Source organism: Amblyomma maculatum, chromosome 6 (assembly GCF_055883805.1).
Source record: "Amblyomma maculatum isolate TAMU_Amacu chromosome 6, ASM5588380v1, whole genome shotgun sequence".
NCBI lineage: Eukaryota > Metazoa > Arthropoda > Arachnida > Ixodida > Ixodidae > Amblyomma > Amblyomma maculatum.
In genome coordinates this window covers 158,971,396-158,997,306 of record NC_139349.1, presented here as the reverse complement: position 1 = coordinate 158,997,306, position 25,911 = coordinate 158,971,396, and the positions used below count along the sequence as shown (strand labels likewise).

Genomic DNA, 25,911 nt, shown 5'->3' with positions numbered 1-25,911 from the left:
AGGGGCACCGCGGCACTCGCACAACAGACGCGCAACGCGCCACAAGCACAGGGGAGGCTTCCGAGGCAGCGCGGCGCTGAGGAGCACGGCCGGGGAGCGGGCGGCGCGACGAGCGCGCGCGTACTCGTCGGAGCGAGCAGCGCACGCGTCCGAACGCGCCGAGAGCTGGAGGCGAAATGCGGCGACAACAGGCGCGCACGAAATCGAAGGGAGCGAGCGACGGAGGTCCGCTCTCGCTGAAGGTTCCGAGGGGACATCGGTGGTGGTGGTGGTGACTATGGTTTATTTTTGGGGAGGGGGTACTGGTCACGTCTTATGTTGGCCATCTTTGTGGCATCACTCTTGGTGACCAGGGGGAAGGGGAAGTTGGGTTTAGGGGAAGGTTGGGGGGGGGAAGGTTGCTGACGCCGCCTATGTCGCCGCCATTTCCGCACGAAGCACTATGGGCCCATGCAGGCCTACAGAACAGAGCTGAGGCCAGACTCCTCCAAGTAAATCAGGAGGAGCCGGTGAGCAGAAAGTTGGTTCCGAGATGGGAAGAGCAATTGCCCTTCGGTATCAGCAGGGAGACCAAGATTCCGATAGCCATTCAGAAGTTTCTGACGATGGCCAGCGGAGGCTGGACACACGAGGAGTAAGTGTCCCAGTGTGCCAGTATTGCCGCAAGAGGGACAGGCTGGGCTGGGAGCTCGGCCACAGGCATACATGCGGGACGGAGTCCACGTGCAGCCTATTCGAAGTCGTAGGAGGAGGGATTTGTCCTTCCGTGAAAGTTTGTCAGAGAGCCGTTGGAGATGTTCACCAGCGGCAATACGACGGTCAGGATGGAAAGACCTTATCGACCTTCTCAAGAGGGGTCTTGAAAAGTCAAAAGGTGTGACAGCCTCAGTGACTGGGGCGCCGTTGTCATGCGCCGCTTTGGCCAAGGCATCCGCCTCTTCATTGCCCTGGACTCCAGTATGTCCTGGAACCCAATGTAGGGCCAGTTGATACCCCGGACATCGAAGCGCGCGCACTGAGCGGTGAGACGCGCTGCGCCGCTCCTCCTCGCCCTGTCCGCCTAGCTGATTGGTCGACGGAGGGACCGATGGCTTCCCTCCGTTCAGCGGCCCCGAGAATGCTGGAAATCGACACTTTTTGAGCGCGCGTTGGTTTCGCGCACCGCATGCGTGACAAACGTCTAGGTGTAACCGTGCTACACCAAGAGATTACGGTGCGCCTATCCTTTACCTTTGCCGGCCAAGCAAAAGCAGGCCTCTTGAGAGACGCGGGCATAGGCGGCAGCGTCGTCAGCGGCGCGTGTGCGCGCTGCTGGAAGGAGCCTGTGGGCCGGCAATTGCCTGCTCCCGGATTGTTTCCTTTTAAAATAAAATAAAACAAAATTTTAAATAATCGCAAACACCTCCCGGCGCACAGAGATAGGGGCCGTCGTCACAAGGTGTTAGCGCAAACGCTACGGCTGTCGGTATAGATCTCCGTTCGCCGTGAAGCTACGCGTGGTGCTTAAATTATTGAACGTTCAAGGTAGAGCGACGAAGCAAGAAAATAGCCCGAGAGCTAGGACGCTTTCAACTTGGTTGGTGTCGCCGCCGCTGGTATAAGCACAGATGGATCTGCAGACAGTGGGCAACAGATGTGGGTTTTATTACGATTGAACATGGCTGCCATTGCAGTGGTGTTTTTCTGTTTTCCTATTAAAGGCGACCTCGCACACAACAGCCTCTTTCCGAGACAGAAGCTCTAGTTGATACCGACAAGGCCTGTGCTGCAGCTCTATTAAGGTAGAGAGGAATCTAGCAAGATTGCGAGTGACGAGGTAAAGTGTCAGCAGCGCGATATGTACATGCTCTTCAGTACGGCAGACGTGCGCAGTCACGACACACAGGTAGCCGCGGCAGGTTGTTGCGTGCAAGCTTTTATTTTTTTGGTCAGCTCAGGAAGGGACTGAGATGGAGAGAGAGACTGCATGGGCACATTAGGGTATGGAAATTGGAACGAGAGTGAATAAAAGTCAAAGTAGCAGCCTGCACGGCGCCCGAAAACGCACGCTTGCTAGTGAAGTGGTAAGTCACTGACATGGCCAAATGTTTCGTAAGACTAGTGTCGCACCAGTAGTAGGTGGCATAAAAGTAGTTGGAACGGATAGACACACAACGCCAATGAAGTTGGTAATTATTACCTGGCCGCCCAAGAAAACAAAAGAGAGCAGCCACGTCTCGAGAGGCAGTGAAGTCAGCTCCGGCCAGCCAGGCAGGCAGGCGCCACACTTGGACCTTTACGCAGACATGCTTGGTGCAATTATTTTGCAAGCTAGCATGCACAAGAGCTCGTGGCATGCGGGAGTAAGAATGCCAAGCAAATTAATGCCGAAAATTTTTCTCCGTTCGCCATAGAGGTTCATCCACATGACCAGAGAGTGACAAAGGTTTCCACTTTGGCATTGCATACACCTGAAACGCAAAATAAAACGACATCGTAGGCAACTTAAGGCCCCTACTGCAACCTTTCAAGAATTAAAGCACGCGTTAGCACGTAAGTTAATGATGGCAAAGAACCATTACTACCAAGTTATTCTTCCTTCATATTTAAATACTTATCCTAGCAGATTTTGGAGACATCTAAGTAAGAGAAAGGAAGTGATAGATAGAGTGAAAACGGATGAAACTGTGTTACTTGATAGCCATAAAATTGCGGATTCTTTTAATCATTACTTTCAAAGCGTTTTCACATTGAAACCTGTCCTTACTAAACCGAAAGAATGTATAGATCCTAGTAGTATTCCTTCCATCTCAACAGAAGGCGTATTATCATTGCTACGCCAACTTGACACAAAGAAAGGCTGTGGAGTGGACGGCATACGAAACACTTTTTTAAAACGCTATGCTTCACAGATTGCTGAGTATTCAGCCAACATGTTTTCAGTTTCCTTCCGTACAAGCGATTTACCTTTTGACTGGAAAGTAGCACGTGTAGTGCCTATTCACAAATCAGGTGATCGATCAATACTATCCAATTACCGTCCTATATCAATAACTAGCAGCTGTTGCAAAATTATAGAACACATTCTGGCGGGTATCGTTAGGGATTTTCTCAGTGACAAAAACATTTTATCACCTTTCCAACATGGATTCCGAAAAGGAATGTCAACAGTTACCCAACTTGTGTCAACTGTTCATGAATTATCCTCTGCCCTTGACAATTCCGGCCTTCGATACGGTCGCACACAATAAACTTATTCGTAAATTAGAGCTAATATGTCTTCCACAATATATAGTTCAATGGATAGAGGCATACTTGGAAAAGAGAAGTCAGTTTGTTGAGGTGAATGGTGCCATTTCCGAATCACTGTGTGTCACTTCGGGTGTACCGCAGGGAAGCGTGTTGGGTCCATTATATATATAAATGATTTGCCTGATGTTATTCCAAATTCTGTATCCATACGATTATTTGCAGATGATTGCATAGTGTTTAAGCAGATAAGGAAAACTTCTGATCATGGTATTCTTCAAGCCTCTTTGACAGCTATTGACAAATGGTGTGTGGAACGCAGCATGAAACTTAATGTCAAGAAAACTGTACTCCTACGTGTAACAAGGAAAAAACATTTTAGCCCATTTACTTATTCCCTACAAGGCTCCGATATTAAAGAAGTAGCAAGCCATAAGTATTTAGGGCTGACACTTACCAATCAATTGGACTGGTCACCGCATATCTCACAAATTTGTTCTTCGGCATTCTCGACACTCTGCTTCCTAAAACGCAAACTTAATCGCGCCCCCTCTAATATCAAATTTTTGGCATACAACACATTCATCCGAACTAAGCTCGAGTACGCCTCTATCATTTGGGACCCTCACACAAAAAAGAACATCACTGCTCTTGAAATGATACAAAGGAAAGCAGTCAGGTTTATTTTCCACAAGTACAGCAGATCTGATTCTCCCACACAGCTGATGGTAGAAAATGACATCTCGCTCCTTTCAGTCCGCCGCAAAATGAACACAATTTTGTTTCTTGGTAAGATTCTGTCACAGGAAGTTAATATTCCATTACCTAACTTTGTCCAACCTTCTACTGCCAGACGAACACGACACACTAGGGAACATATGCTGCAACCTGTCTTTGCCCGAACAAATTCATTTAAGTACAGTTTTTTCCCACGGACCATCTCTGATTGGAATTTGCTTTCAGAATTTCTTTTCCAAAGCAGTAATTTTAACAAGGCACTGGAAGGTCATTTGTTTGGTTAGGCTGCTCAACTTTTCAGTACTTTATATCTGTTTCCTTTGTTCATGCCGAATTGTGCTGTGTGTTATTGCCTATTTTTATTTCTTAGACTGTCAAATTGTTTAATAATTACTATTATGATTCCTTTTTTCTCGCCGAATTGTAGTGTGTATAGTATTTTTTTTTTCTGTGTGTGATTGTTACCTGGTATGCCCCTCCTGCTTGGGTCATAAGGCCTGCAGTATTATGAAATAAATAAATAAATTTGCTTCTCTCCGTGCGCGAAGTTTGGAACGCCTCTAGCAGTAAGTAATAGCGGGTTAAGTCGCACAATCTTTTCATCACGCAGTATATCGTTTATGTACGTTTTATTGCAGCCGTAAACCGGTGGCATTAAGGGAACGGCGACAACACGCGTAGACAGGGAACGTAGAGCGGGAACATGACGCAAGCATTAAAATTTGGGCAGCCGTCGCAGTTTTCAGTCCCGCAAAAAACAGACAACGTGTCCACATCAACAGTGTCTGGCTAAAGGCTACTCACGTGTGACAATGCAGTGCAAGGAATACATGTGTACAAAGACGGTCACTAGCAAGCGATCGACACTCGCCAAGGTACGGATGATAGCTAGGTCTAGATTGAAAACCGCGCACGCTAGCTTTGCATGCTGACAGGAGAAGAGTGAACGCTGTAACGGCCCTTGCTCCGCATTTAGAATTTCGCTTCCAGCTGAGCACTGTTCTTTTGGAAATAAATCGATAAGCTAGAGTTGGTGTGCCTTCAGCCAGACGTCGTGCTGCAAAAGCCTGTCTCAGGGCGGAAGAAACGCTTCGCATGCTTTGAAATCAACCTCACCTGAAGTACTCATTTAATATGAAATAAATATTAGGAAGAAGGCCGTCGCGCGAAGCAAAATCATGCACGTGCGCTCGGCAAGCAGGACAGGGGAAGTGAATGTGAGCCAAATTTTGCTACCTTGATACGGTGCACAAAGGACAAAGCTTCCCAGTAGGCGTATAAATGCATTACAGTAGCTGGCGCTTTATGCGGCCGCAGAATTGCACGGAGAAAACTCGAGCTCTTCGGTACCCAAGAGCGCGCGTGGGCGATGTAAACAGACCTGGCGCGGCAGCGGCGCCCTCTCGATGTCGCCTGGGGAAGTACGCGGCCCTCCGAGACAGTAGTCTGCGCAACAGATATCTCGGAGGCTGCAAGCACTTCCAATGCAAAAGTGAGCTGTCGATGTCCAGTTGCCCCTGAGCGGCCGCAAAGTTCCAGCTAGCGTCGAAGCGAAACGATTCGCAGCATTACGCAACCAGCACGCCTAACGACACATAAGGCGGGCACAATTAGCCTTCTGGGCCCAAAAAGACATGAAAAACAAGGTGATTGCAAATTAAGCTAACGCACGTCATTCGCTGATGCATAATATGCAGCTCTCCAATTAAGCGACCTTAGTGCACTGTCTTGGGAAACACCCGATGGAGGGAACACAGCCTCCGTTCAGAACGCGAGAAGATATGACGGTCCATGTTCTGCTAATAATCGAAGCATTAAATGGATAAATTGAGCAGCTGAAATCGAAATCGGCACCTCGCGTTATATTCGTATTCAAAGTGTATTTTTTTTTTCTTTTTCCAGCTGACAACCGCTCCTGGCGAGACAATTTTTGCACTGTATTTACATTGAAAATACTGCCCAGCGTCCTCCTATCGAGAGAGGCACCAGTTTAATTGCGGTGAAAAATCTCGTAAACGATGCTTCCATACATAATCGCGCAATAGGCGCGGCGAATTCATGACAAGCAATCACTTATCGAAATATCGCATGCCGCTGCTCACCTGCAGTCCGTTCCGAACAGTTTCTTCTTCCACGAGCACCAACGGGAAAAAACAAAAACAAGGAAATAAAATAAAACAAGCGCGCGCATGAGAGGGATGAATGTGATCCGGAGCTGAGGAAAGCAACCAACGGCTGCCCATCCAGCACTTGGGTAGCCCTTAAGAGGGCTGTTTGTAGCGAGAAGCGGCCTTGCAGGGCTTGTAGCGAAGGAGGGCTGGCGACCACAACTTAGCCTCCGAAGCCGTACAGCGTGCGGCCCTGACGCTTGAGCGCATACACGACATCCATGGCAGTGACGGTCTTGCGCTTGGCGTGCTCCGTGTACGTGACTGCGTCACGAATGACGTTCTCGAGGAACACCTTGAGTACGCCGCGGGTCTCCTCGTAGATCAGGCCAGAAATGCGCTTGACACCGCCTCGGCGCGCCAGGCGACGGATGGCAGGCTTGGTGATGCCCTGGATGTTGTCTCGCAGGACCTTGCGGTGACGCTTGGCGCCTCCTTTGCCGAGCCCCTTGCCGCCCTTGCCACGTCCAGACATGATGAAGACGATGAAGAAAACGCGTCCGCTACGATCAGAGAAAGGAACGGGAATGACTTGTTTGCGCTCCTCCGGCGCGCGCCAGAGTGAGTGCGGGCACGCCATTGGCTGGCTCCCTCGACCACTCACGGTCGATGCGCCGGCACGTAGCGCGCCAGCACCACTTACTCGTTTTGTAGGAGCCTCGGGCGAGCCAAAATAAGGGTAGAAGCCCAATATTAATTTTGCACGAGTGAGAAACTAAAAGCGGAGCCGCGACCCGTCTACTGCAATAGAAAATTGCCTTGCGCACGGTGGCTGTAAAAAAGTGCCCAGTGCGGCTTGCTTTCCGCTTTGCGAAGTAATCGCGTGTATTTTTCAAACTTTCGCGTTATTCTTCAATTCCAATTGCTCATAACCGTTTGTTTCAGTTTGCCTCGTACCAAGAGACGCTTTCTACGCCTGTTTCATATACGCTAATGCAATTTTCTTTTTACTTTTCAATTCTTGCTTACGCGGAAAAAATAAAAAATAAATACTACTATAGCTGTTTACATCAAATTCAGAGAACTCGTGCAGCCAGGCAGTGTGACAAGCACCGCAAGATATAGTATAAAAATAAATCGCAGAGTCCTTTCTCCCTGCTTTGTTTTCCGCGTTGCTGTTCGTTTCATTTCCGAAACCCGCCCAGGTTTGTCTGCTTCCGCTAATTGCGAAAACAGATATTGTAGCGTGCAAAAAAAAAATTTTTTTTTTTTTTTTTATTCCTATTGTGTCACTATTCAAAAACCAACAACCAGCAGCAACTGCTAAGGCAGCTCCCAACCTCATGCCGCTGATGGCGATTCGCCGCTTCCTGGTGATCTCCTGCCGTGCGCCAGAATGCTGGAATAGGGCGAGTTTTTGCGGCGGTCCAATTTGAGCTCCGCTTTTCTCCACAAGTACGGCACGCACGCAGTTGCAATTTTCCACACTAGTACGGACTCCTTTTAGGCCACTGGACAAAAAAGTTTAATGTCACTGCACCAATTTTCCAATGCGCTAGCGGGGCTTTTCTTTTCGCGACCATATGTCGGCAAGCGGGGCAAAAGGTGCTGCGACCGCCAAGAATCCCCAATACCGCTCGCGCGGCAGCTCCTGGCTCCCCTTATTTTTTTTTTTTTACTTTCCCCTAGCTGCGAGCAGAGGAGACACACGAAAATACGAGCGAGCAGCGAGACCTACTACTCAGTCACTATTTTATCGCCTGGTCGAACTGCAATAGACATTGGACGCGGCAAATATACCTAACGTACTTCGTTCATAAAACATTATTCGCAACGCCTGTACGCGTAAGGCTTTGTAAACAAGCAGCTAGTACGCAAAAGTAGAATAATAATAATAATAAAGCAAACAAACACAGTCTGAGAGGGAAAATGGTTCCGAGCATTGTAGCGGATCGCTCACAGCATGTTTGCCAATGCAGGCATTGCGGTTGGCTCTGATAAGAGCCGTTGAGTTTGGCGCCGACGACGAGCTCAGTTGCGCGCCTACTTGGAGCTGGTGTACTTGGTGACAGCCTTGGTGCCTTCGGACACGGCATGCTTGGCCAGCTCGCCAGGCAGCAGAAGACGCACGGCAGTCTGGATCTCCCGGCTCGTGATGGTGGAGCGCTTGTTGTAGTGGGCAAGACGGGAGGACTCCGCTGCAATGCGTTCGAAGATGTCATTGACGAAGCTGTTCATGATGGACATGGCCTTGCTGGAAACTCCGGTGTCCGGGTGCACCTGCTTCAGCACCTTGTAAATGTAGATGGAGAAGCTCTCCTTCCTGCGGCGCTTCTTCTTCTTCTTATCGGTGGCGCGGACGTTCTTCTGCGCCTTTCCGGCTTTCTTCACGGCTTTTCCGGACGGCTGAGGCGGCATGATGCGTTCTACGAGACCAACGGTGTCGAAAATGGTCCGCGCGGCGTTTTTATGCGGGCACCGTGGTGTTCAAGCGACCGAGGCGAGGCCGGCGCGCGATTGGTCGGCGCGCCGCGACCTCCTCCTCCTCGCGCCCGAAACGGGCCGCAGAATGCTGGTTCCGGCTCATTCTGGCAGTGAACGTTGTCGCTGCTGCCCCTTGTCGATCTCCCCTGCGCAACAATGTCTGGACGTGGTAAGGGCGGCAAAGCCAAGGGCAAGAGCAAGACCCGCTCCAGCCGCGCGGGACTCCAGTTCCCAGTGGGCCGAATTCACCGTCTCCTGCGCAAGGGTAACTACGCCGAGCGCGTCGGAGCGGGCGCTCCCGTCTACCTGGCAGCCGTTCTCGAGTATCTGGCCGCCGAGGTGCTCGAGCTGGCTGGCAACGCCGCTCGCGACAACAAGAAGACTAGGATCATCCCTCGCCACCTGCAGCTGGCCATCCGCAATGACGAGGAGCTGAACAAGCTGCTCTCCGGAGTGACCATCGCGCAAGGCGGCGTACTGCCCAACATCCAGGCCGTGCTTCTTCCCAAGAAGACCGAGAAGAAGGCGTAAGCAGCGCTACGACCGTCTACGTAGGCACGCCAGCAGCGTCAGCTCGCGACTAACGGTCCTTCTCAGGACCAACCAAGCGCCTGCCTTGGCGGGGCATTGCTCTGCGATCCGTCTTCTCCGGACCGCTGAATCCCTCTCGACCAAGTTGCTGTTTGTTTATTTCGTGTCATTACCGGGCGCGGCGGTCTGCAATGAGTCCGCCGCACTGCACGCAAGTACGCTTACTATTGTGAGATTCGTTTACAGTGCAGACAGGCAAACATGGGAGGGAAGTGACATGACAGAGCGCTGAATGGTATATTTATATACTTTTATTGACCGATACAAACAGAATGGCGCACAGTGATTGAAACAACTAGTTGCATACCAATCGCAATATTAGTGTTTTAATTTTCTTTCGCGGTTTCCGACACACGACCAATCACGCTTTAGTAATCCCGTGAGCGGCGATAATTTCCCTCCCCGTCTGCAGAACCCGCAGAACCCATTAGCGTGCCAAAAAAAAAAAAAAAAAACAACCAGACGCACACCCGCAGTCCCGCTTCTCATCACTGACGCGCTACGCGTGCGAGATGAAATAGTGTAAACAGGGGCAACTGCGACGCGAGCAAGCATGGAACGAAACCTGCGGTCTGATGTGATAGGGACGATTAAATGAATGGTGCGTGCACCTATTTAGTAGACGGCTCAGGGTACCAATCAAAACCACTTGCCTTTGCACAGGGACGATGCAGTTGAATGTTTCGCTGCTTTCCTCTAGCACGCATCGTGCGAGTGCAGCAGCTGTAATGTATGTCATCGACAAAGTGCGGCCAGCACGGAGCCGCAAGTGAAGGACGCGAGCAATCGCTTTCACAGCTACTCACCGGTTTCCAGCACGTACGAAACGAAACGTGCAGCATGTGAGAGAGAGAGAGGAACGTGGGTTCGGAGCTCAGGTTCGCCGCTGTCCCGTGGCCAAAGCAGACGTTTTGGTGGTCCTGAGAAGGACCGTTGAAAAGCGTTGCTGCACAGGGGGCTCCGAAGCGGCTGCGCTTTTTAGGCGCGCTCTCCGCGGATGCGCCTCGCCAGTTGGATGTCCTTGGGCATGATGGTGACGCGCTTGGCGTGGATTGCGCACAGGTTGGTATCCTCAAAGAGGCCGACCAGGTACGCCTCGCTAGCCTCCTGAAGAGCCATGACGGCCGAGCTCTGGAAACGCAGGTCGGTCTTGAAATCCTGGGCGATTTCCCTCACCAGGCGCTGGAAGGGCAGCTTGCGGATGAGGAGCTCGGTGGATTTCTGATATCTGCGGATCTCTCGCAGGGCTACCGTTCCTGGTCTATAACGGTGAGGTTTCTTTACGCCTCCGGTGGCTGGGGCACTCTTACGAGCAGCCTTTGTAGCCAGTTGCTTGCGGGGAGCCTTCCCACCGGTGCTCTTGCGGGCAGTTTGCTTTGTCCTAGCCATAGCGGCGGCACACGAGCGTCAGACGTGAGCGACGGAAGCGCGCGCACTGAGGTGGTGGTGGTGGTGACTATGATGATGGGGGATGGGGTACTGGGCACGACGTATGCCAGCCTGAGCTAGCGGCGGCACTCTTGGTGCCCAGGGGAATGGGATAGGGGAGGGTTGGGAAGGGAGGGGGAGGACGCGCGAGAAAGTCCGCAGAGTCGGGGGCCGAAGAACGGCAGCACTGCGACGAGGTCCGCAGAAAACAGAGGGCTATCCTGGGCGCCCAACGGGTAGCACACAGAAGAAGCACAGCCACCACAGGTAAGTCACCACACAGTGCAGGTTCGGCTTTGGTGCGAGCAGCATGCTGCTCGGCAAGCGTCCTTTTCCTGTGACAGATCAGGACGCCGGGGTGACTGCAGATGGTCTGCAGTGCGCTGCCACGTCGGAAAGTCCGGGTGGCAGTTGGGAGGACCGCTGGGAAACCGCTGCCTTGGCAGCGGCGCGGCGGGTAGGGGCATCTCGGGAGATGGCACTCCTAGGCCCGTGCGCGAGAGGCACACGGGACACTGTCTCTTGGAAAATCCTTGAGGCAGCGGAAGGGACCGCAGTGGTACCTCAGCCAAGGCTGAGGCGCGGCGGGTGACGCTGGAAGGACCGCCGGGAAGGGCGGCGCGTCGAGGCCCGAGAGCAGGAAGATCCCGGGATTGCTGCCGAAGCAGCAGGGAGGGCCGCGGAAGCGGCAGGTGACGCTGGAAGCGCCGAGGCCCGCGAACCTTGCGGTCAGCGGGAAACTGGCATAGGCCAGCAGGACTGTGCCCCCGAAGGAGCAGCAGGGAGCCTTGGCGAAGAACCACGAGTCCATTCCAGCACTGGGGCTCGCCTCGGGCGAGGGCGACGTCGGTGCGCCACAGGCGAAGACCAAGGTCAAAGGGGGCCGCACCGATAACTCCTCAAGGGAGGAGGGTGTGCTGGCAGGGACAGACCTGGCAACGCCCGCAGCACGGGACACACTCGCACGCCCAAGGGTCGGGGGTTGGGCTGGGAGAAGGGTCCGGGCTCCGCTTCGGCTGGAGGGCTGGAAGAACCAGCAGGGATGATCCAAAGGACCAGGGAGGTGCGCCGGTAAGAACCAGAGCACCGGAGGACGGAAGTTGCGACGGGGCGAGCAGGGCGAGCCAGCGCCGGAGGGAGGCGAAGGCGAGCGAGCGCTCGGTGAGAGCGGGCGCGCACGAGCTCGCCGGAGCGAGCGCCGCACACACCCGCCCCCACCGAGAGCTGAAAGGCGACTGACGCGAGAAGAAGCGCGCCTGGTCGGGAGGCAACGGAGCGTGCGGCCGCTCCCTTCAGAGGCGAGCGACGCGCGCACTGAGCGGTGAGACGCGCTGCGCCGCTCCTCCTCGCCCTGTCCGCCTAGCTGATTGGTCGACGGAGGGACCGATGGCTTCCCTCCGTTCAGCGGCCCCGAGAATGCTGGAAATCGACACTTTTTGAGCGCGCGTTGGTTTCGCGCACCGCATGCGTGACAAACGTCTAGGTGTAACCGTGCTACACCAAGAGATTACGGTGCGCCTATCCTTTACCTTTGCCGGCCAAGCAAAAGCAGGCCTCTTGAGAGACGCGGGCATAGGCGGCAGCGTCGTCAGCGGCGCGTGTGCGCGCTGCTGGAAGGAGCCTGTGGGCCGGCAATTGCCTGCTCCCGGATTGTTTCCTTTTAAAATAAAATAAAACAAAATTTTAAATAATCGCAAACACCTCCCGGCGCACAGAGATAGGGGCCGTCGTCACAAGGTGTTAGCGCAAACGCTACGGCTGTCGGTATAGATCTCCGTTCGCCGTGAAGCTACGCGTGGTGCTTAAATTATTGAACGTTCAAGGTAGAGCGACGAAGCAAGAAAATAGCCCGAGAGCTAGGACGCTTTCAACTTGGTTGGTGTCGCCGCCGCTGGTATAAGCACAGATGGATCTGCAGACAGTGGGCAACAGATGTGGGTTTTATTACGATTGAACATGGCTGCCATTGCAGTGGTGTTTTTCTGTTTTCCTATTAAAGGCGACCTCGCACACAACAGCCTCTTTCCGAGACAGAAGCTCTAGTTGATACCGACAAGGCCTGTGCTGCAGCTCTATTAAGGTAGAGAGGAATCTAGCAAGATTGCGAGTGACGAGGTAAAGTGTCAGCAGCGCGATATGTACATGCTCTTCAGTACGGCAGACGTGCGCAGTCACGACACACAGGTAGCCGCGGCAGGTTGTTGCGTGCAAGCTTTTATTTTTTTGGTCAGCTCAGGAAGGGACTGAGATGGAGAGAGAGACTGCATGGGCACATTAGGGTATGGAAATTGGAACGAGAGTGAATAAAAGTCAAAGTAGCAGCCTGCACGGCGCCCGAAAACGCACGCTTGCTAGTGAAGTGGTAAGTCACTGACATGGCCAAATGTTTCGTAAGACTAGTGTCGCACCAGTAGTAGGTGGCATAAAAGTAGTTGGAACGGATAGACACACAACGCCAATGAAGTTGGTAATTATTACCTGGCCGCCCAAGAAAACAAAAGAGAGCAGCCACGTCTCGAGAGGCAGTGAAGTCAGCTCCGGCCAGCCAGGCAGGCAGGCGCCACACTTGGACCTTTACGCAGACATGCTTGGTGCAATTATTTTGCAAGCTAGCATGCACAAGAGCTCGTGGCATGCGGGAGTAAGAATGCCAAGCAAATTAATGCCGAAAATTTTTCTCCGTTCGCCATAGAGGTTCATCCACATGACCAGAGAGTGACAAAGGTTTCCACTTTGGCATTGCATACACCTGAAACGCAAAATAAAACGACATCGTAGGCAACTTAAGGCCCCTACTGCAACCTTTCAAGAATTAAAGCACGCGTTAGCACGTAAGTTAATGATGGCAAAGAACCATTACTACCAAGTTATTCTTCCTTCATATTTAAATACTTATCCTAGCAGATTTTGGAGACATCTAAGTAAGAGAAAGGAAGTGATAGATAGAGTGAAAACGGATGAAACTGTGTTACTTGATAGCCATAAAATTGCGGATTCTTTTAATCATTACTTTCAAAGCGTTTTCACATTGAAACCTGTCCTTACTAAACCGAAAGAATGTATAGATCCTAGTAGTATTCCTTCCATCTCAACAGAAGGCGTATTATCATTGCTACGCCAACTTGACACAAAGAAAGGCTGTGGAGTGGACGGCATTCGAAACACTTTTTTAAAACGCTATGCTTCACAGATTGCTGAGTATTCAGCCAACATGTTTTCAGTTTCCTTCCGTACAAGCGATTTACCTTTTGACTGGAAAGTAGCACGTGTAGTGCCTATTCACAAATCAGGTGATCGATCAATACTATCCAATTACCGTCCTATATCAATAACTAGCAGCTGTTGCAAAATTATAGAACACATTCTGGCGGGTATCGTTAGGGATTTTCTCAGTGACAAAAACATTTTATCACCTTTCCAACATGGATTCCGAAAAGGAATGTCAACAGTTACCCAACTTGTGTCAACTGTTCATGAATTATCCTCTGCCCTTGACAATTCCGGCCTTCGATACGGTCGCACACAATAAACTTATTCGTAAATTAGAGCTAATATGTCTTCCACAATATATAGTTCAATGGATAGAGGCATACTTGGAAAAGAGAAGTCAGTTTGTTGAGGTGAATGGTGCCATTTCCGAATCACTGTGTGTCACTTCGGGTGTACCGCAGGGAAGCGTGTTGGGTCCATTATATATATAAATGATTTGCCTGATGTTATTCCAAATTCTGTATCCATACGATTATTTGCAGATGATTGCATAGTGTTTAAGCAGATAAGGAAAACTTCTGATCATGGTATTCTTCAAGCCTCTTTGACAGCTATTGACAAATGGTGTGTGGAACGCAGCATGAAACTTAATGTCAAGAAAACTGTACTCCTACGTGTAACAAGGAAAAAACATTTTAGCCCATTTACTTATTCCCTACAAGGCTCCGATATTAAAGAAGTAGCAAGCCATAAGTATTTAGGGCTGACACTTACCAATCAATTGGACTGGTCACCGCATATCTCACAAATTTGTTCTTCGGCATTCTCGACACTCTGCTTCCTAAAACGCAAACTTAATCGCGCCCCCTCTAATATCAAATTTTTGGCATACAACACATTCATCCGAACTAAGCTCGAGTACGCCTCTATCATTTGGGACCCTCACACAAAAAAGAACATCACTGCTCTTGAAATGATACAAAGGAAAGCAGTCAGGTTTATTTTCCACAAGTACAGCAGATCTGATTCTCCCACACAGCTGATGGTAGAAAATGACATCCCGCTCCTTTCAGTCCGCCGCAAAATGAACACAATTTTGTTTCTTGGTAAGATTCTGTCACAGGAAGTTAATATTCCATTACCTAACTTTGTCCAACCTTCTACTGCCAGACGAACACGACACACTAGGGAACATATGCTGCAACCTGTCTTTGCCCGAACAAATTCATTTAAGTACAGTTTTTTCCCACGGACCATCTCTGATTGGAATTTGCTTTCAGAATTTCTTTTCCAAAGCAGTAATTTTAACAAGGCACTGGAAGGTCATTTGTTTGGTTAGGCTGCTCAACTTTTCAGTACTTTATATCTGTTTCCTTTGTTCATGCCGAATTGTGCTGTGTGTTATTGCCTATTTTTATTTCTTAGACTGTCAAATTGTTTAATAATTACTATTATGATTCCTTTTTTCTCGCCGAATTGTAGTGTGTATAGTATTTTTTTTTTTTTCTGTGTGTGATTGTTACCTGGTATGCCCCTCCTGCTTGGGTCATAAGGCCTGCAGTATTATGAAATAAATAAATAAATTTGCTTCTCTCCGTGCGCGAAGTTTGGAACGCCTCTAGCAGTAAGTAATAGCGGGTTAAGTCGCACAATCTTTTCATCACGCAGTATATCGTTTATGTACGTTTTATTGCAGCCGTAAACCGGTGGCATTAAGGGAACGGCGACAACACGCGTAGACAGGGAACGTAGAGCGGGAACATGACGCAAGCATTAAAATTTGGGCAGCCGTCGCAGTTTTCAGTCCCGCAAAAAACAGACAACGTGTCCACATCAACAGTGTCTGGCTAAAGGCTACTCACGTGTGACAATGCAGTGCAAGGAATACATGTGTACAAAGACGGTCACTAGCAAGCGATCGACACTCGCCAAGGTACGGATGATAGCTAGGTCTAGATTGAAAACCGCGCACGCTAGCTTTGCATGCTGACAGGAGAAGAGTGAACGCTGTAACGGCCCTTGCTCCGCATTTAGAATTTCGCTTCCAGCTGAGCAGTGTTCTTTTGGAAATAAATCGATAAGCTAGAGTTGGTGTGCCTTCAGCCAGACGTCGTGCTGCAAAAGCCTGTCTCAGGGCGGAAGAAACGCTTCGCATGCTTTGAAATCAACCTCACCTGAAGTACTCATTTAATATGAAATAAATATTAGGAAGAAGGCCGTCGCGCGAAGCAAAATCATGCACGTGCGCTCGGCAAGCAGGACAGGGGAAGTGAATGTGAGCCAAATTTTGCTACCTTGATACGGTGCACAAAGGACAAAGCTTCCCAGTAGGCGTATAAATGCATTACAGTAGCTGGCGCTTTATGCGGCCGCAGAATTGCACGGAGAAAACTCGAGCTCTTCGGTACCCAAGAGCGCGCGTGGGCGATGTAAACAGACCTGGCGCGGCAGCGGCGCCCTCTCGATGTCGCCTGGGGAAGTACGCGGCCCTCCGAGACAGTAGTCTGCGCAACAGATATCTCGGAGGCTGCAAGCACTTCCAATGCAAAAGTGAGCTGTCGATGTCCAGTTGCCCCTGAGCGGCCGCAAAGTTCCAGCTAGCGTCGAAGCGAAACGATTCGCAGCATTACGCAACCAGCACGCCTAACGACACATAAGGCGGGCACAATTAGCCTTCTGGGCCCAAAAAGACATGAAAAACAAGGTGATTGCAAATTAAGCTAACGCACGTCATTCGCTGATGCATAATATGCAGCTCTCCAATTAAGCGACCTTAGTGCACTGTCTTGGGAAACACCCGATGGAGGGAACACAGCCTCCGTTCAGAACGCGAGAAGATATGACGGTCCATGTTCTGCTGATAATCGAAGCATTAAATGGATAAATTGAGCAGCTGAAATCGAAATCGGCACCTCGCGTTATATTCGTATTCAAAGTGTATTTTTTTTTTCTTTTTCCAGCTGACAACCGCTCCTGGCGAGACAATTTTTGCACTGTATTTACATTGAAAATACTGCCCAGCGTCCTCCTATCGAGAGAGGCACCAGTTTAATTGCGGTGAAAAATCTCGTAAACGATGCTTCCATACATAATCGCGCAATAGGCGCGGCGAATTCATGACAAGCAATCACTTATCGAAATATCGCATGCCGCTGCTCACCTGCAGTCCGTTCCGAACAGTTTCTTCTTCCACGAGCACCAACGGGAAAAAACAAAAACAAGGAAATAAAATAAAACAAGCGCGCGCATGAGAGGGATGAATGTGATCCGGAGCTGAGGAAAGCAACCAACGGCTGCCCATCCAGCACTTGGGTAGCCCTTAAGAGGGCTGTTTGTAGCGAGAAGCGGCCTTGCAGGGCTTGTAGCGAAGGAGGGCTGGCGACCACAACTTAGCCTCCGAAGCCGTACAGCGTGCGGCCCTGACGCTTGAGCGCATACACGACATCCATGGCAGTGACGGTCTTGCGCTTGGCGTGCTCCGTGTACGTGACTGCGTCACGAATGACGTTCTCGAGGAACACCTTGAGTACGCCGCGGGTCTCCTCGTAGATCAGGCCAGAAATGCGCTTGACACCGCCTCGGCGCGCCAGGCGACGGATGGCAGGCTTGGTGATGCCCTGGATGTTGTCTCGCAGGACCTTGCGGTGACGCTTGGCGCCTCCTTTGCCGAGCCCCTTGCCGCCCTTGCCACGTCCAGACATGATGAAGACGATGAAGAAAACGCGTCCGCTACGATCAGAGAAAGGAACGGGAATGACTTGTTTGCGCTCCTCCGGCGCGCGCCAGAGTGAGTGCGGGCACGCCATTGGCTGGCTCCCTCGACCACTCACGGTCGATGCGCCGGCACGTAGCGCGCCAGCACCACTTACTCGTTTTGTAGGAGCCTCGGGCGAGCCAAAATAAGGGTAGAAGCCCAATATTAATTTTGCACGAGTGAGAAACTAAAAGCGGAGCCGCGACCCGTCTACTGCAATAGAAAATTGCCTTGCGCACGGTGGCTGTAAAAAAGTGCCCAGTGCGGCTTGCTTTCCGCTTTGCGAAGTAATCGCGTGTATTTTTCAAACTTTCGCGTTATTCTTCAATTCCAATTGCTCATAACCGTTTGTTTCAGTTTGCCTCGTACCAAGAGACGCTTTCTACGCCTGTTTCATATACGCTAATGCAATTTTCTTTTTACTTTTCAATTCTTGCTTACGCGGAAAAATAAAAAATAAATACTACTATAGCTGTTTACATCAAATTCAGAGAACTCGTGCAGCCAGGCAGTGTGACAAGCACCGCAAGATATAGTATAAAAATAAATCGCAGAGTCCTTTCTCCCTGCTTTGTTTTCCGCGTTGCTGTTCGTTTCATTTCCGAAACCCGCCCAGGTTTGTCTGCTTCCGCTAATTGCGAAAACAGATATTGTAGCGTGCAAAAAAAAAATTTTTTTTTTTTTTTTTATTCCTATTGTGTCACTATTCAAAAACCAACAACCAGCAGCAACTGCTAAGGCAGCTCCCAACCTCATGCCGCTGATGGCGATTCGCCGCTTCCTGGTGATCTCCTGCCGTGCGCCAGAATGCTGGAATAGGGCGAGTTTTTGCGGCGGTCCAATTTGAGCTCCGCTTTTCTCCACAAGTACGGCACGCACGCAGTTGCAATTTTCCACACTAGTACGGACTCCTTTTAGGCCACTGGACAAAAAAGTTTAATGTCACTGCACCAATTTTCCAATGCGCTAGCGGGGCTTTTCTTTTCGCGACCATATGTCGGCAAGCGGGGCAAAAGGTGCTGCGACCGCCAAGAATCCCCAATACCGCTCGCGCGGCAGCTCCTGGCTCCCCTTATTTTTTTTTTTTTACTTTCCCCTAGCTGCGAGCAGAGGAGACACACGAAAATACGAGCGAGCAGCGAGACCTACTACTCAGTCACTATTTTATCGCCTGGTCGAACTGCAATAGACATTGGACGCGGCAAATATACCTAACGTACTTCGTTCATAAAACATTATTCGCAACGCCTGTACGCGTAAGGCTTTGTAAACAAGCAGCTAGTACGCAAAAGTAGAATAATAATAATAATAAAGCAAACAAACACAGTCTGAGAGGGAAAATGGTTCCGAGCATTGTAGCGGATCGCTCACAGCATGTTTGCCAATGCAGGCATTGCGGTTGGCTCTGATAAGAGCCGTTGAGTTTGGCGCCGACGACGAGCTCAGTTGCGCGCCTACTTGGAGCTGGTGTACTTGGTGACAGCCTTGGTGCCTTCGGACACGGCATGCTTGGCCAGCTCGCCAGGCAGCAGAAGACGCACGGCAGTCTGGATCTCCCGGCTCGTGATGGTGGAGCGCTTGTTGTAGTGGGCAAGACGGGAGGACTCCGCTGCAATGCGTTCGAAGATGTCATTGACGAAGCTGTTCATGATGGACATGGCCTTGCTGGAAACTCCGGTGTCCGGGTGCACCTGCTTCAGCACCTTGTAAATGTAGATGGAGAAGCTCTCCTTCCTGCGGCGCTTCTTCTTCTTCTTATCGGTGGCGCGGACGTTCTTCTGCGCCTTTCCGGCTTTCTTCACGGCTTTTCCGGACGGCTGAGGCGGCATGATGCGTTCTACGAGACCAACGGTGTCGAAAATGGTCCGCGCGGCGTTTTTATGCGGGCACCGTGGTGTTCAAGCGACCGAGGCGAGGCCGGCGCGCGATTGGTCGGCGCGCCGCGACCTCCTCCTCCTCGCGCCCGAAACGGGCCGCAGAATGCTGGTTCCGGCTCATTCTGGCAGTGAACGTTGTCGCTGCTGCCCCTTGTCGATCTCCCCTGCGCAACAATGTCTGGACGTGGTAAGGGCGGCAAAGCCAAGGGCAAGAGCAAGACCCGCTCCAGCCGCGCGGGACTCCAGTTCCCAGTGGGCCGAATTCACCGTCTCCTGCGCAAGGGTAACTACGCCGAGCGCGTCGGAGCGGGCGCTCCCGTCTACCTGGCAGCCGTTCTCGAGTATCTGGCCGCCGAGGTGCTCGAGCTGGCTGGCAACGCCGCTCGCGACAACAAGAAGACTAGGATCATCCCTCGCCACCTGCAGCTGGCCATCCGCAATGACGAGGAGCTGAACAAGCTGCTCTCCGGAGTGACCATCGCGCAAGGCGGCGTACTGCCCAACATCCAGGCCGTGCTTCTTCCCAAGAAGACCGAGAAGAAGGCGTAAGCAGCGCTACGACCGTCTACGTAGGCACGCCAGCAGCGTCAGCTCGCGACTAACGGTCCTTCTCAGGACCAACCAAGCGCCTGCCTTGGCGGGGCATTGCTCTGCGATCCGTCTTCTCCGGACCGCTGAATCCCTCTCGACCAAGTTGCTGTTTGTTTATTTCGTGTCATTACCGGGCGCGGCGGTCTGCAATGAGTCCGCCGCACTGCACGCAAGTACGCTTACTATTGTGAGATTCGTTTACAGTGCAGACAGGCAAACATGGGAGGGAAGTGACATGACAGAGCGCTGAATGGTATATTTATATACTTTTATTGACCGATACAAACAGAATGGCGCACAGTGATTGAAACAACTAGTTGCATACCAATCGCAATATTAGTGTTTTAATTTTCTTTCGCGGTTTCCGACACACGACCAATCACGCTTTAGTAATCCCGTGAGCGGCGATAATTTCCCTCCCCGTCTGCAGAACCCGCAGAACCCATTAGCGTGCCAAAAAAAAAAAAAAAAAAAACAACCAGACGCACACCCGCAGTCCCGCTTCTCATCACTGACGCGCTACGCGTGCGAGATGAAATAGTGTAAACAGGGGCAACTGCGACGCGAGCAAGCATGGAACGAAACCTGCGGTCTGATGTGATAGGGACGATTAAATGAATGGTGCGTGCACCTATTTAGTAGACGGCTCAGGGTACCAATCAAAACCACTTGCCTTTGCACAGGGACGATGCAGTTGAATGTTTCGCTGCTTTCCTCTAGCACGCATCGTGCGAGTGCAGCAGCTGTAATGTATGTCATCGACAAAGTGCGGCCAGCACGGAGCCGCAAGTGAAGGACGCGAGCAATCGCTTTCACAGCTACTCACCGGTTTCCAGCACGTACGAAACGAAACGTGCAGCATGTGAGAGAGAGAGAGGAACGTGGGTTCGGAGCTCAGGTTCGCCGCTGTCCCGTGGCCAAAGCAGACGTTTTGGTGGTCCTGAGAAGGACCGTTGAAAAGCGTTGCTGCACAGGGGGCTCCGAAGCGGCTGCGCTTTTTAGGCGCGCTCTCCGCGGATGCGCCTCGCCAGTTGGATGTCCTTGGGCATGATGGTGACGCGCTTGGCGTGGATTGCGCACAGGTTGGTATCCTCAAAGAGGCCGACCAGGTACGCCTCGCTAGCCTCCTGAAGAGCCATGACGGCCGAGCTCTGGAAACGCAGGTCGGTCTTGAAATCCTGGGCGATTTCCCTTACCAGGCGCTGGAAGGGCAGCTTGCGGATGAGGAGCTCGGTGGATTTCTGATATCTGCGGATCTCTCGCAGGGCTACCGTTCCTGGTCTATAACGGTGAGGTTTCTTTACGCCTCCGGTGGCTGGGGCACTCTTACGAGCAGCCTTTGTAGCCAGTTGCTTGCGGGGAGCCTTCCCACCGGTGCTCTTGCGGGCAGTTTGCTTTGTCCTAGCCATAGCGGCGGCACACGAGCGTCAGACGTGAGCGACGGAAGCGCGGTGGTGGTGGTGGTGACTATGGTTTATTTTTGGGGAGGGGGTACTGGTCACGTCTTATGTTAGCCATCTTTGTGGCATCACTCTTGGTGACCAGGGGGAAGGGGAAGTTGGGATTAGGGGAAGGTTGGGGAGGGGAAGGTTGCTGGCGCCGCCTATGTCGCCGCCATTTCCGCACGAAGCACTATAGGCCCATGCAGGCCTACAGAACAGAGCTGAGGCCAGACTCCTCCAGATAAATCAGGAGGAGCCGGTGAGCAGAAAGTTGGTTCCGAGCTGGGAAGAGCAATTGCCCCTCCGTATCAGCAGGGAGACCAAGATTCCGATAGCCATTCAGAAGTTTCTGGCGATGGCCAGCGGAGGCTGGACACACGAGGAGCAAGTGTCCTAGTGTGCCAGTATTGCCGCAAGAGGGACAGGCTGGGCTGGGAGCTCGGCCACAGGCATACATGCGGGACGGAGTCCACGTGCAGCCTATTCGAAGTCGTAGGAGGAGGGATTTGTCCTTCCGTGAAAGTTTGTCAGAGAGCCGTTGGAGATGTTCACCAGCGGCAATACGACGGTCAGGATGGAAAGACCTTATCGACCTTCTCAAGAGGGGTCTTGAAAAGTCAAAAGGTGTGACAGCCTCAGTGACTGGGGCGCCGTTGTCGTGCGCCGCTTTGGCCAAGGCATCCGCCTCTTCATTGCCCTGGACTCCAGTATGTCCTGGAACCCAATGTAGGGCCAGTTGATACCCCGAGTCCTGAAGGGCTAGGAGACGGGCTCGGAGAATGTTCACCGAGAGGTTGGTGCCGTGGTAGATAGTCAGGAGCTGCAGAGCAGATCTGGAGTCGCACAGAACATTCACTGGTCCAGGAGGGACACTGGAAGCGATGAACTGTGCGGCTAGGTGTAGACCGGCCAGCTCAGCAGCTGTTGAACTGGCAGGGAATGACAGGCGGCAGGACCTAGACTGGTCTAGCTGCGGTGCTGTCATAGCAGCAGCTGCTTGGAAGGTAGCGGGTCGAACCGAGCCATCCGTAAAGAGGAGTGTAGATCCTCTACACTCCTCAAGGAGGGCTGCAGTTGTCTGCTGGAAGGCAGCTGCAGGGGTGTGACGTTTGGTGTGACCATCCGTATCCAAAAAGACAGGAATTGGGGGTCGACTGGGTGGAGGGGGTAGGACTGAGAAACCTGGGACAGGACCGATGATTTCTCTGTACACTGTATACAGCTTACCCATACGAGAATGGGATTTGCTGTGCAGCCGTGCTAGGAGTGAGGCACCATCTGGAGCATGGCTGAGACGATCAATGTGGGTCAGTCCCCTCTGGGCGAGGAGAAGATCCAGTGGGTAGATACCAGCTTCCGCAAGGGTAGCGGGAATCTGTGAGGATTGAGGGACTCCGAGGAATCTTCTAATCCAGCGCCTTCGAATCGTGTCGAGACGAATGACTCGAGACGACCGAAGGGAGACGAAGGGAAGGGCATAAAGGATGACCGAAGTCGCCGCTGCCTCGAAGAGCTTGATTGCCCAAGTGGAAGAGCAACCATTGCCATTTGCAAGGAGACGCTGGACTGCTCTTCCCACACGATCAAGATGGGGAATGAGGGCTTTGTCAGCTGGGATCCAGGTGAGACGGTCGTCAATTGTGAGACCTAGGTATCTCACCTGGCGTTTCCATGGAAGGGGGGTTCCGTCAATATGCAAAGTTGCAAGACGGCGGGAACTCCGTGCTCCTCTGGGATGGTAGACGAGGGCCTCAGACTTAGTAGCCGAGAGGGTCAATCCCTTAGATGATAGGAAGTACTGGACGCCGTCCAGTGCCTGTTGCATAGCCTTCCTAGCGGAGACAATACGTCTCTTTGGAGCTCGGATCCAGAGGGCTATGTCATCTGCATAGATGGAGCAGGAAACTTTGTGGATTCTGATCTGCTGAACGAACTTCGGCAGGCCAGCTAGGACGAGGTTGAACAGCCAAGGACTGAGGACTGATCCTTGGGGAACCCCAGATGTAACAGGACGAGGAGAGCTAAGTGTTTGCCCAACTCTAACTTGGAAGGTGCGATTGGAGAGGAATGCCGAGACAAAGCGACGCAGTTTCCCAGTCACTCCAAGGGCATCCAGAGCCTGCTCAATGATGGTATGGGGCAGGTTGTCAAAAGCGGACTGGACATCCAGAAGAACCAGGAAGACAATATCGCCCGCATATTTGGCTTCCTCAAGGGTGGAGACCACATCCGCTATAGAGTCTGCAGTACAGCGGTGCTTCCGAAATCCTGTCTGTATCTCTGGAAGGAAGTTGGTTGCTCTGGCGATCCATGTGAGTCGTTCCAGGGCAATGAACTCCATGGTCTTGCAGGCTGCAGATGTGAGAGATACAGGACGGTAGGAGGATAGTTGTTTAGCCGGCTTACGGGGCTTAAGGATGGGAACAACGATGGCATTTCTCCAGGTATCTGGTAGTATGCTGCTGTCCCATATGTCGTTGAAGACTGAGAGGAGGCGCTTCTTCTCCGGGGCATCCAGATTACGGAGCATCTGGAGTGTAAGTCCGTCAGCGCCAGGAGCTGATTTCTTCTTCGAGCGGTTGAGGGCACGGTGAAGCTCATGAGGGGCAATGGGTTCATTGCAGAGGGCAGAGATGGTCTGTGCCAAAGCTGCTGGTGGTGAAGGGGTAGCCCGAAGGGGCGAAGGGGAATTCGCCACTGGAAGTCCAGCGGAAGGGGGGGGCGTGGCTGACTTGGAAAGGAAGTCGGCAAGTTGCTCTGCCAAGTCTTGAAAGGAAATACCTCTTGCGATGGCTGCTCCCAGGACAGGTTGTCGATTGGAGGCAACCTGTAAAAGGGATTTGAGGATGCGCCAGGCAGCAGAGGACTGTCTGGCTGACTGTATGGACCGGCAAATGCTGGCCCAGCTTTCCCGGGAACGACGATTGGCCTGACGACGGCAGCAAGCATCGATCCTGCGGAAGGCCTTCCAATGTTCGGGATGGTGGGTGCGCTCGGCCACTCGCTCAGCCCTTCGTCTGGAGGCCCTAAGTCCGAGTAGACGTAGGTCCGGGACTGGTGCATGTAGTGGTACTGCGCAGGTGATTGTGGAGTTCTTGGCACAACGTCCAAGAAAATCCAGGAAGTCACCTGCAAGTGGGATGTCTTTCACTCGTTCTCTGAACTCGGCCCATTTGGTAATGGGGTAGAGCTTTTCCCTCCTCCTACCCCTCATAGAGGGGTTAAGGAAGATGGGAAAATGATCCGAGCCCAAAGAGTCAGGTGCTCTGGCCCACGAATAGTGGCAGGCATCAGAGATGAGAGCCAGGTCGATGAAAGAAGATCGTCCTGGCCGAATGAAGGTTGGGGAGGTAGGCTGTAGGAAACGAAGGCCAGCCGCGTTGATGGCGTCCAAGAGCATTTTGCCTCGGGTGGTGCTGGACTGGTTGCCCCATGCCCTGTGGTGGGAGTTGAAATCCCCGCAGATAAGGACATCCTTACCTAGACGGGAATGAAGGGCAATGAGGCAGGAGGGGTCCCAAGGAACTCCTGGAGGGACATATACTGAAGCAACTGTAGTGTCCGTGTCACCCATACGGACGCGCACGGCACAGATCTCCAGTTGTCCTAGGTCAGGTTGGGCAACATCCATCAGTGTGTGGGGTATGTCACTCCTCACATAGATGGCTGTGCGGGGCCTGTGTTGTGGATGCGAAGGATCCAGGCAGGGGGCATCATTGCAGTCCTGGTTGGAGCAGCATGAGCGGCCAGAGTACCCGGTGAATCCTGGTAGTCGGAGGTTCTCCGCTGGGACTCGGGTCTCCTGTAAAGCAAAGACATCAAATTCCAGAGATCTCTGGAGGATTAAATCTTTGAGGTCCGCATGTCGTACTCGCAGGGAGTTGGTATTCCACTGCAAGACACGCGGTCTCCTGGGAACAGGGTTGCGTCTGTTCCTACGTCTGGCCATGATGGCGAGTGGTAGGGCTCCCAGTAATGAGGGCAGCAGCTTCTCCCAATCGGCGAGTGCCGGAGTTGGGTGGGAGCTGGGTCATGAGCGCTTGGACAGCAAGTCGTAGCGCTTCGGTTACCGAAGTGAGTGTGGCTTGGATATCCACCGCCACAGGTTGCTGAGGGGGCTCCCGAGCTAGTTCGCTGGGGTGCTTGGGACTCCGTGACTGTAGGGCCTTCGAGTAGGATTCGAACTGGGTAGACCCAGACCCAGTGGGCTGAAGAGGGCGGAGCTCGTTGAGCACTTGCCGCCGATCTTCAGGTGTTGTTGTCTTGCGGAGAGCCGTGGTTAGCTGCTGTTGGTGTCGCCACTTGGGACACGAGGGATCAGCAGCCCGGTGCCGACCTCCGCAATGAAAACACTTGGGAGTGCTAGAAGTGCACTTCCGAGTGTGATGTGATCCGCCGCAGATGGAGCAGCGATCAGGCCTGGTGCAAGCGGCGGAGACATGATTAAAGGCTCCGCAGCG

At 52.2% G+C, this 25,911-nt stretch overlaps 8 protein-coding genes across 8 annotated transcripts; 2 read left to right on the top strand and 6 right to left on the bottom strand.

Annotated features, from left to right (window-relative positions):
• Window positions 1-6,220: 6,220 nt before the first annotated feature.
• LOC146187299 (histone H4) lies at window positions 6,221-6,701 on the bottom strand. Its single transcript, XM_084607628.1, has one exon. It carries the CDS (start codon window positions 6,607-6,609, stop codon window positions 6,298-6,300), a length of 312 nt encoding a protein of 103 aa, XP_084463754.1. The 5' UTR covers window positions 6,610-6,701; the 3' UTR covers window positions 6,221-6,297.
• Window positions 6,702-7,323: 622 nt separating this feature from the next.
• Window positions 7,324-8,542, bottom strand: LOC146187298 (histone H2B-like). Its single transcript, XM_084607631.1, has one exon. It carries the CDS (start codon window positions 8,490-8,492, stop codon window positions 8,118-8,120), a length of 375 nt encoding a protein of 124 aa, XP_084463757.1. The 5' UTR covers window positions 8,493-8,542; the 3' UTR covers window positions 7,324-8,117.
• Window positions 8,543-8,639: 97 nt separating this feature from the next.
• Window positions 8,640-9,607, top strand: LOC146187297 (histone H2A-like). The gene has a single exon (XM_084607632.1). It carries the CDS (start codon window positions 8,715-8,717, stop codon window positions 9,087-9,089), a length of 375 nt encoding a protein of 124 aa, XP_084463758.1. The 5' UTR covers window positions 8,640-8,714; the 3' UTR covers window positions 9,090-9,607.
• LOC146187296 (histone H3) lies at window positions 9,386-11,863 on the bottom strand. The gene has a single exon (XM_084607630.1). The coding sequence runs from the start codon at window positions 10,536-10,538 to the stop codon at window positions 10,128-10,130; it is 411 nt and encodes a 136-aa protein (XP_084463756.1). The 5' UTR covers window positions 10,539-11,863; the 3' UTR covers window positions 9,386-10,127.
• Window positions 11,864-17,099: 5,236 nt separating this feature from the next.
• On the bottom strand, window positions 17,100-17,584 carry LOC146187295 (histone H4). The gene has a single exon (XM_084607624.1). The coding sequence runs from the start codon at window positions 17,486-17,488 to the stop codon at window positions 17,177-17,179; it is 312 nt and encodes a 103-aa protein (XP_084463750.1). The 5' UTR covers window positions 17,489-17,584; the 3' UTR covers window positions 17,100-17,176.
• Window positions 17,585-18,201: 617 nt separating this feature from the next.
• Window positions 18,202-19,418, bottom strand: LOC146187294 (histone H2B-like). The gene has a single exon (XM_084607626.1). It carries the CDS (start codon window positions 19,368-19,370, stop codon window positions 18,996-18,998), a length of 375 nt encoding a protein of 124 aa, XP_084463752.1. The 5' UTR covers window positions 19,371-19,418; the 3' UTR covers window positions 18,202-18,995.
• Window positions 19,419-19,517: 99 nt separating this feature from the next.
• On the top strand, window positions 19,518-20,117 carry LOC146187293 (histone H2A-like). The gene has a single exon (XM_084607627.1). It carries the CDS (start codon window positions 19,593-19,595, stop codon window positions 19,965-19,967), a length of 375 nt encoding a protein of 124 aa, XP_084463753.1. The 5' UTR covers window positions 19,518-19,592; the 3' UTR covers window positions 19,968-20,117.
• A 146-nt stretch (window positions 20,118-20,263) lies between these two features.
• On the bottom strand, window positions 20,264-21,478 carry LOC146187292 (histone H3). Its single transcript, XM_084607625.1, has one exon. It carries the CDS (start codon window positions 21,416-21,418, stop codon window positions 21,008-21,010), a length of 411 nt encoding a protein of 136 aa, XP_084463751.1. The 5' UTR covers window positions 21,419-21,478; the 3' UTR covers window positions 20,264-21,007.
• Between the last annotated feature and the right edge of the window lie 4,433 nt (window positions 21,479-25,911).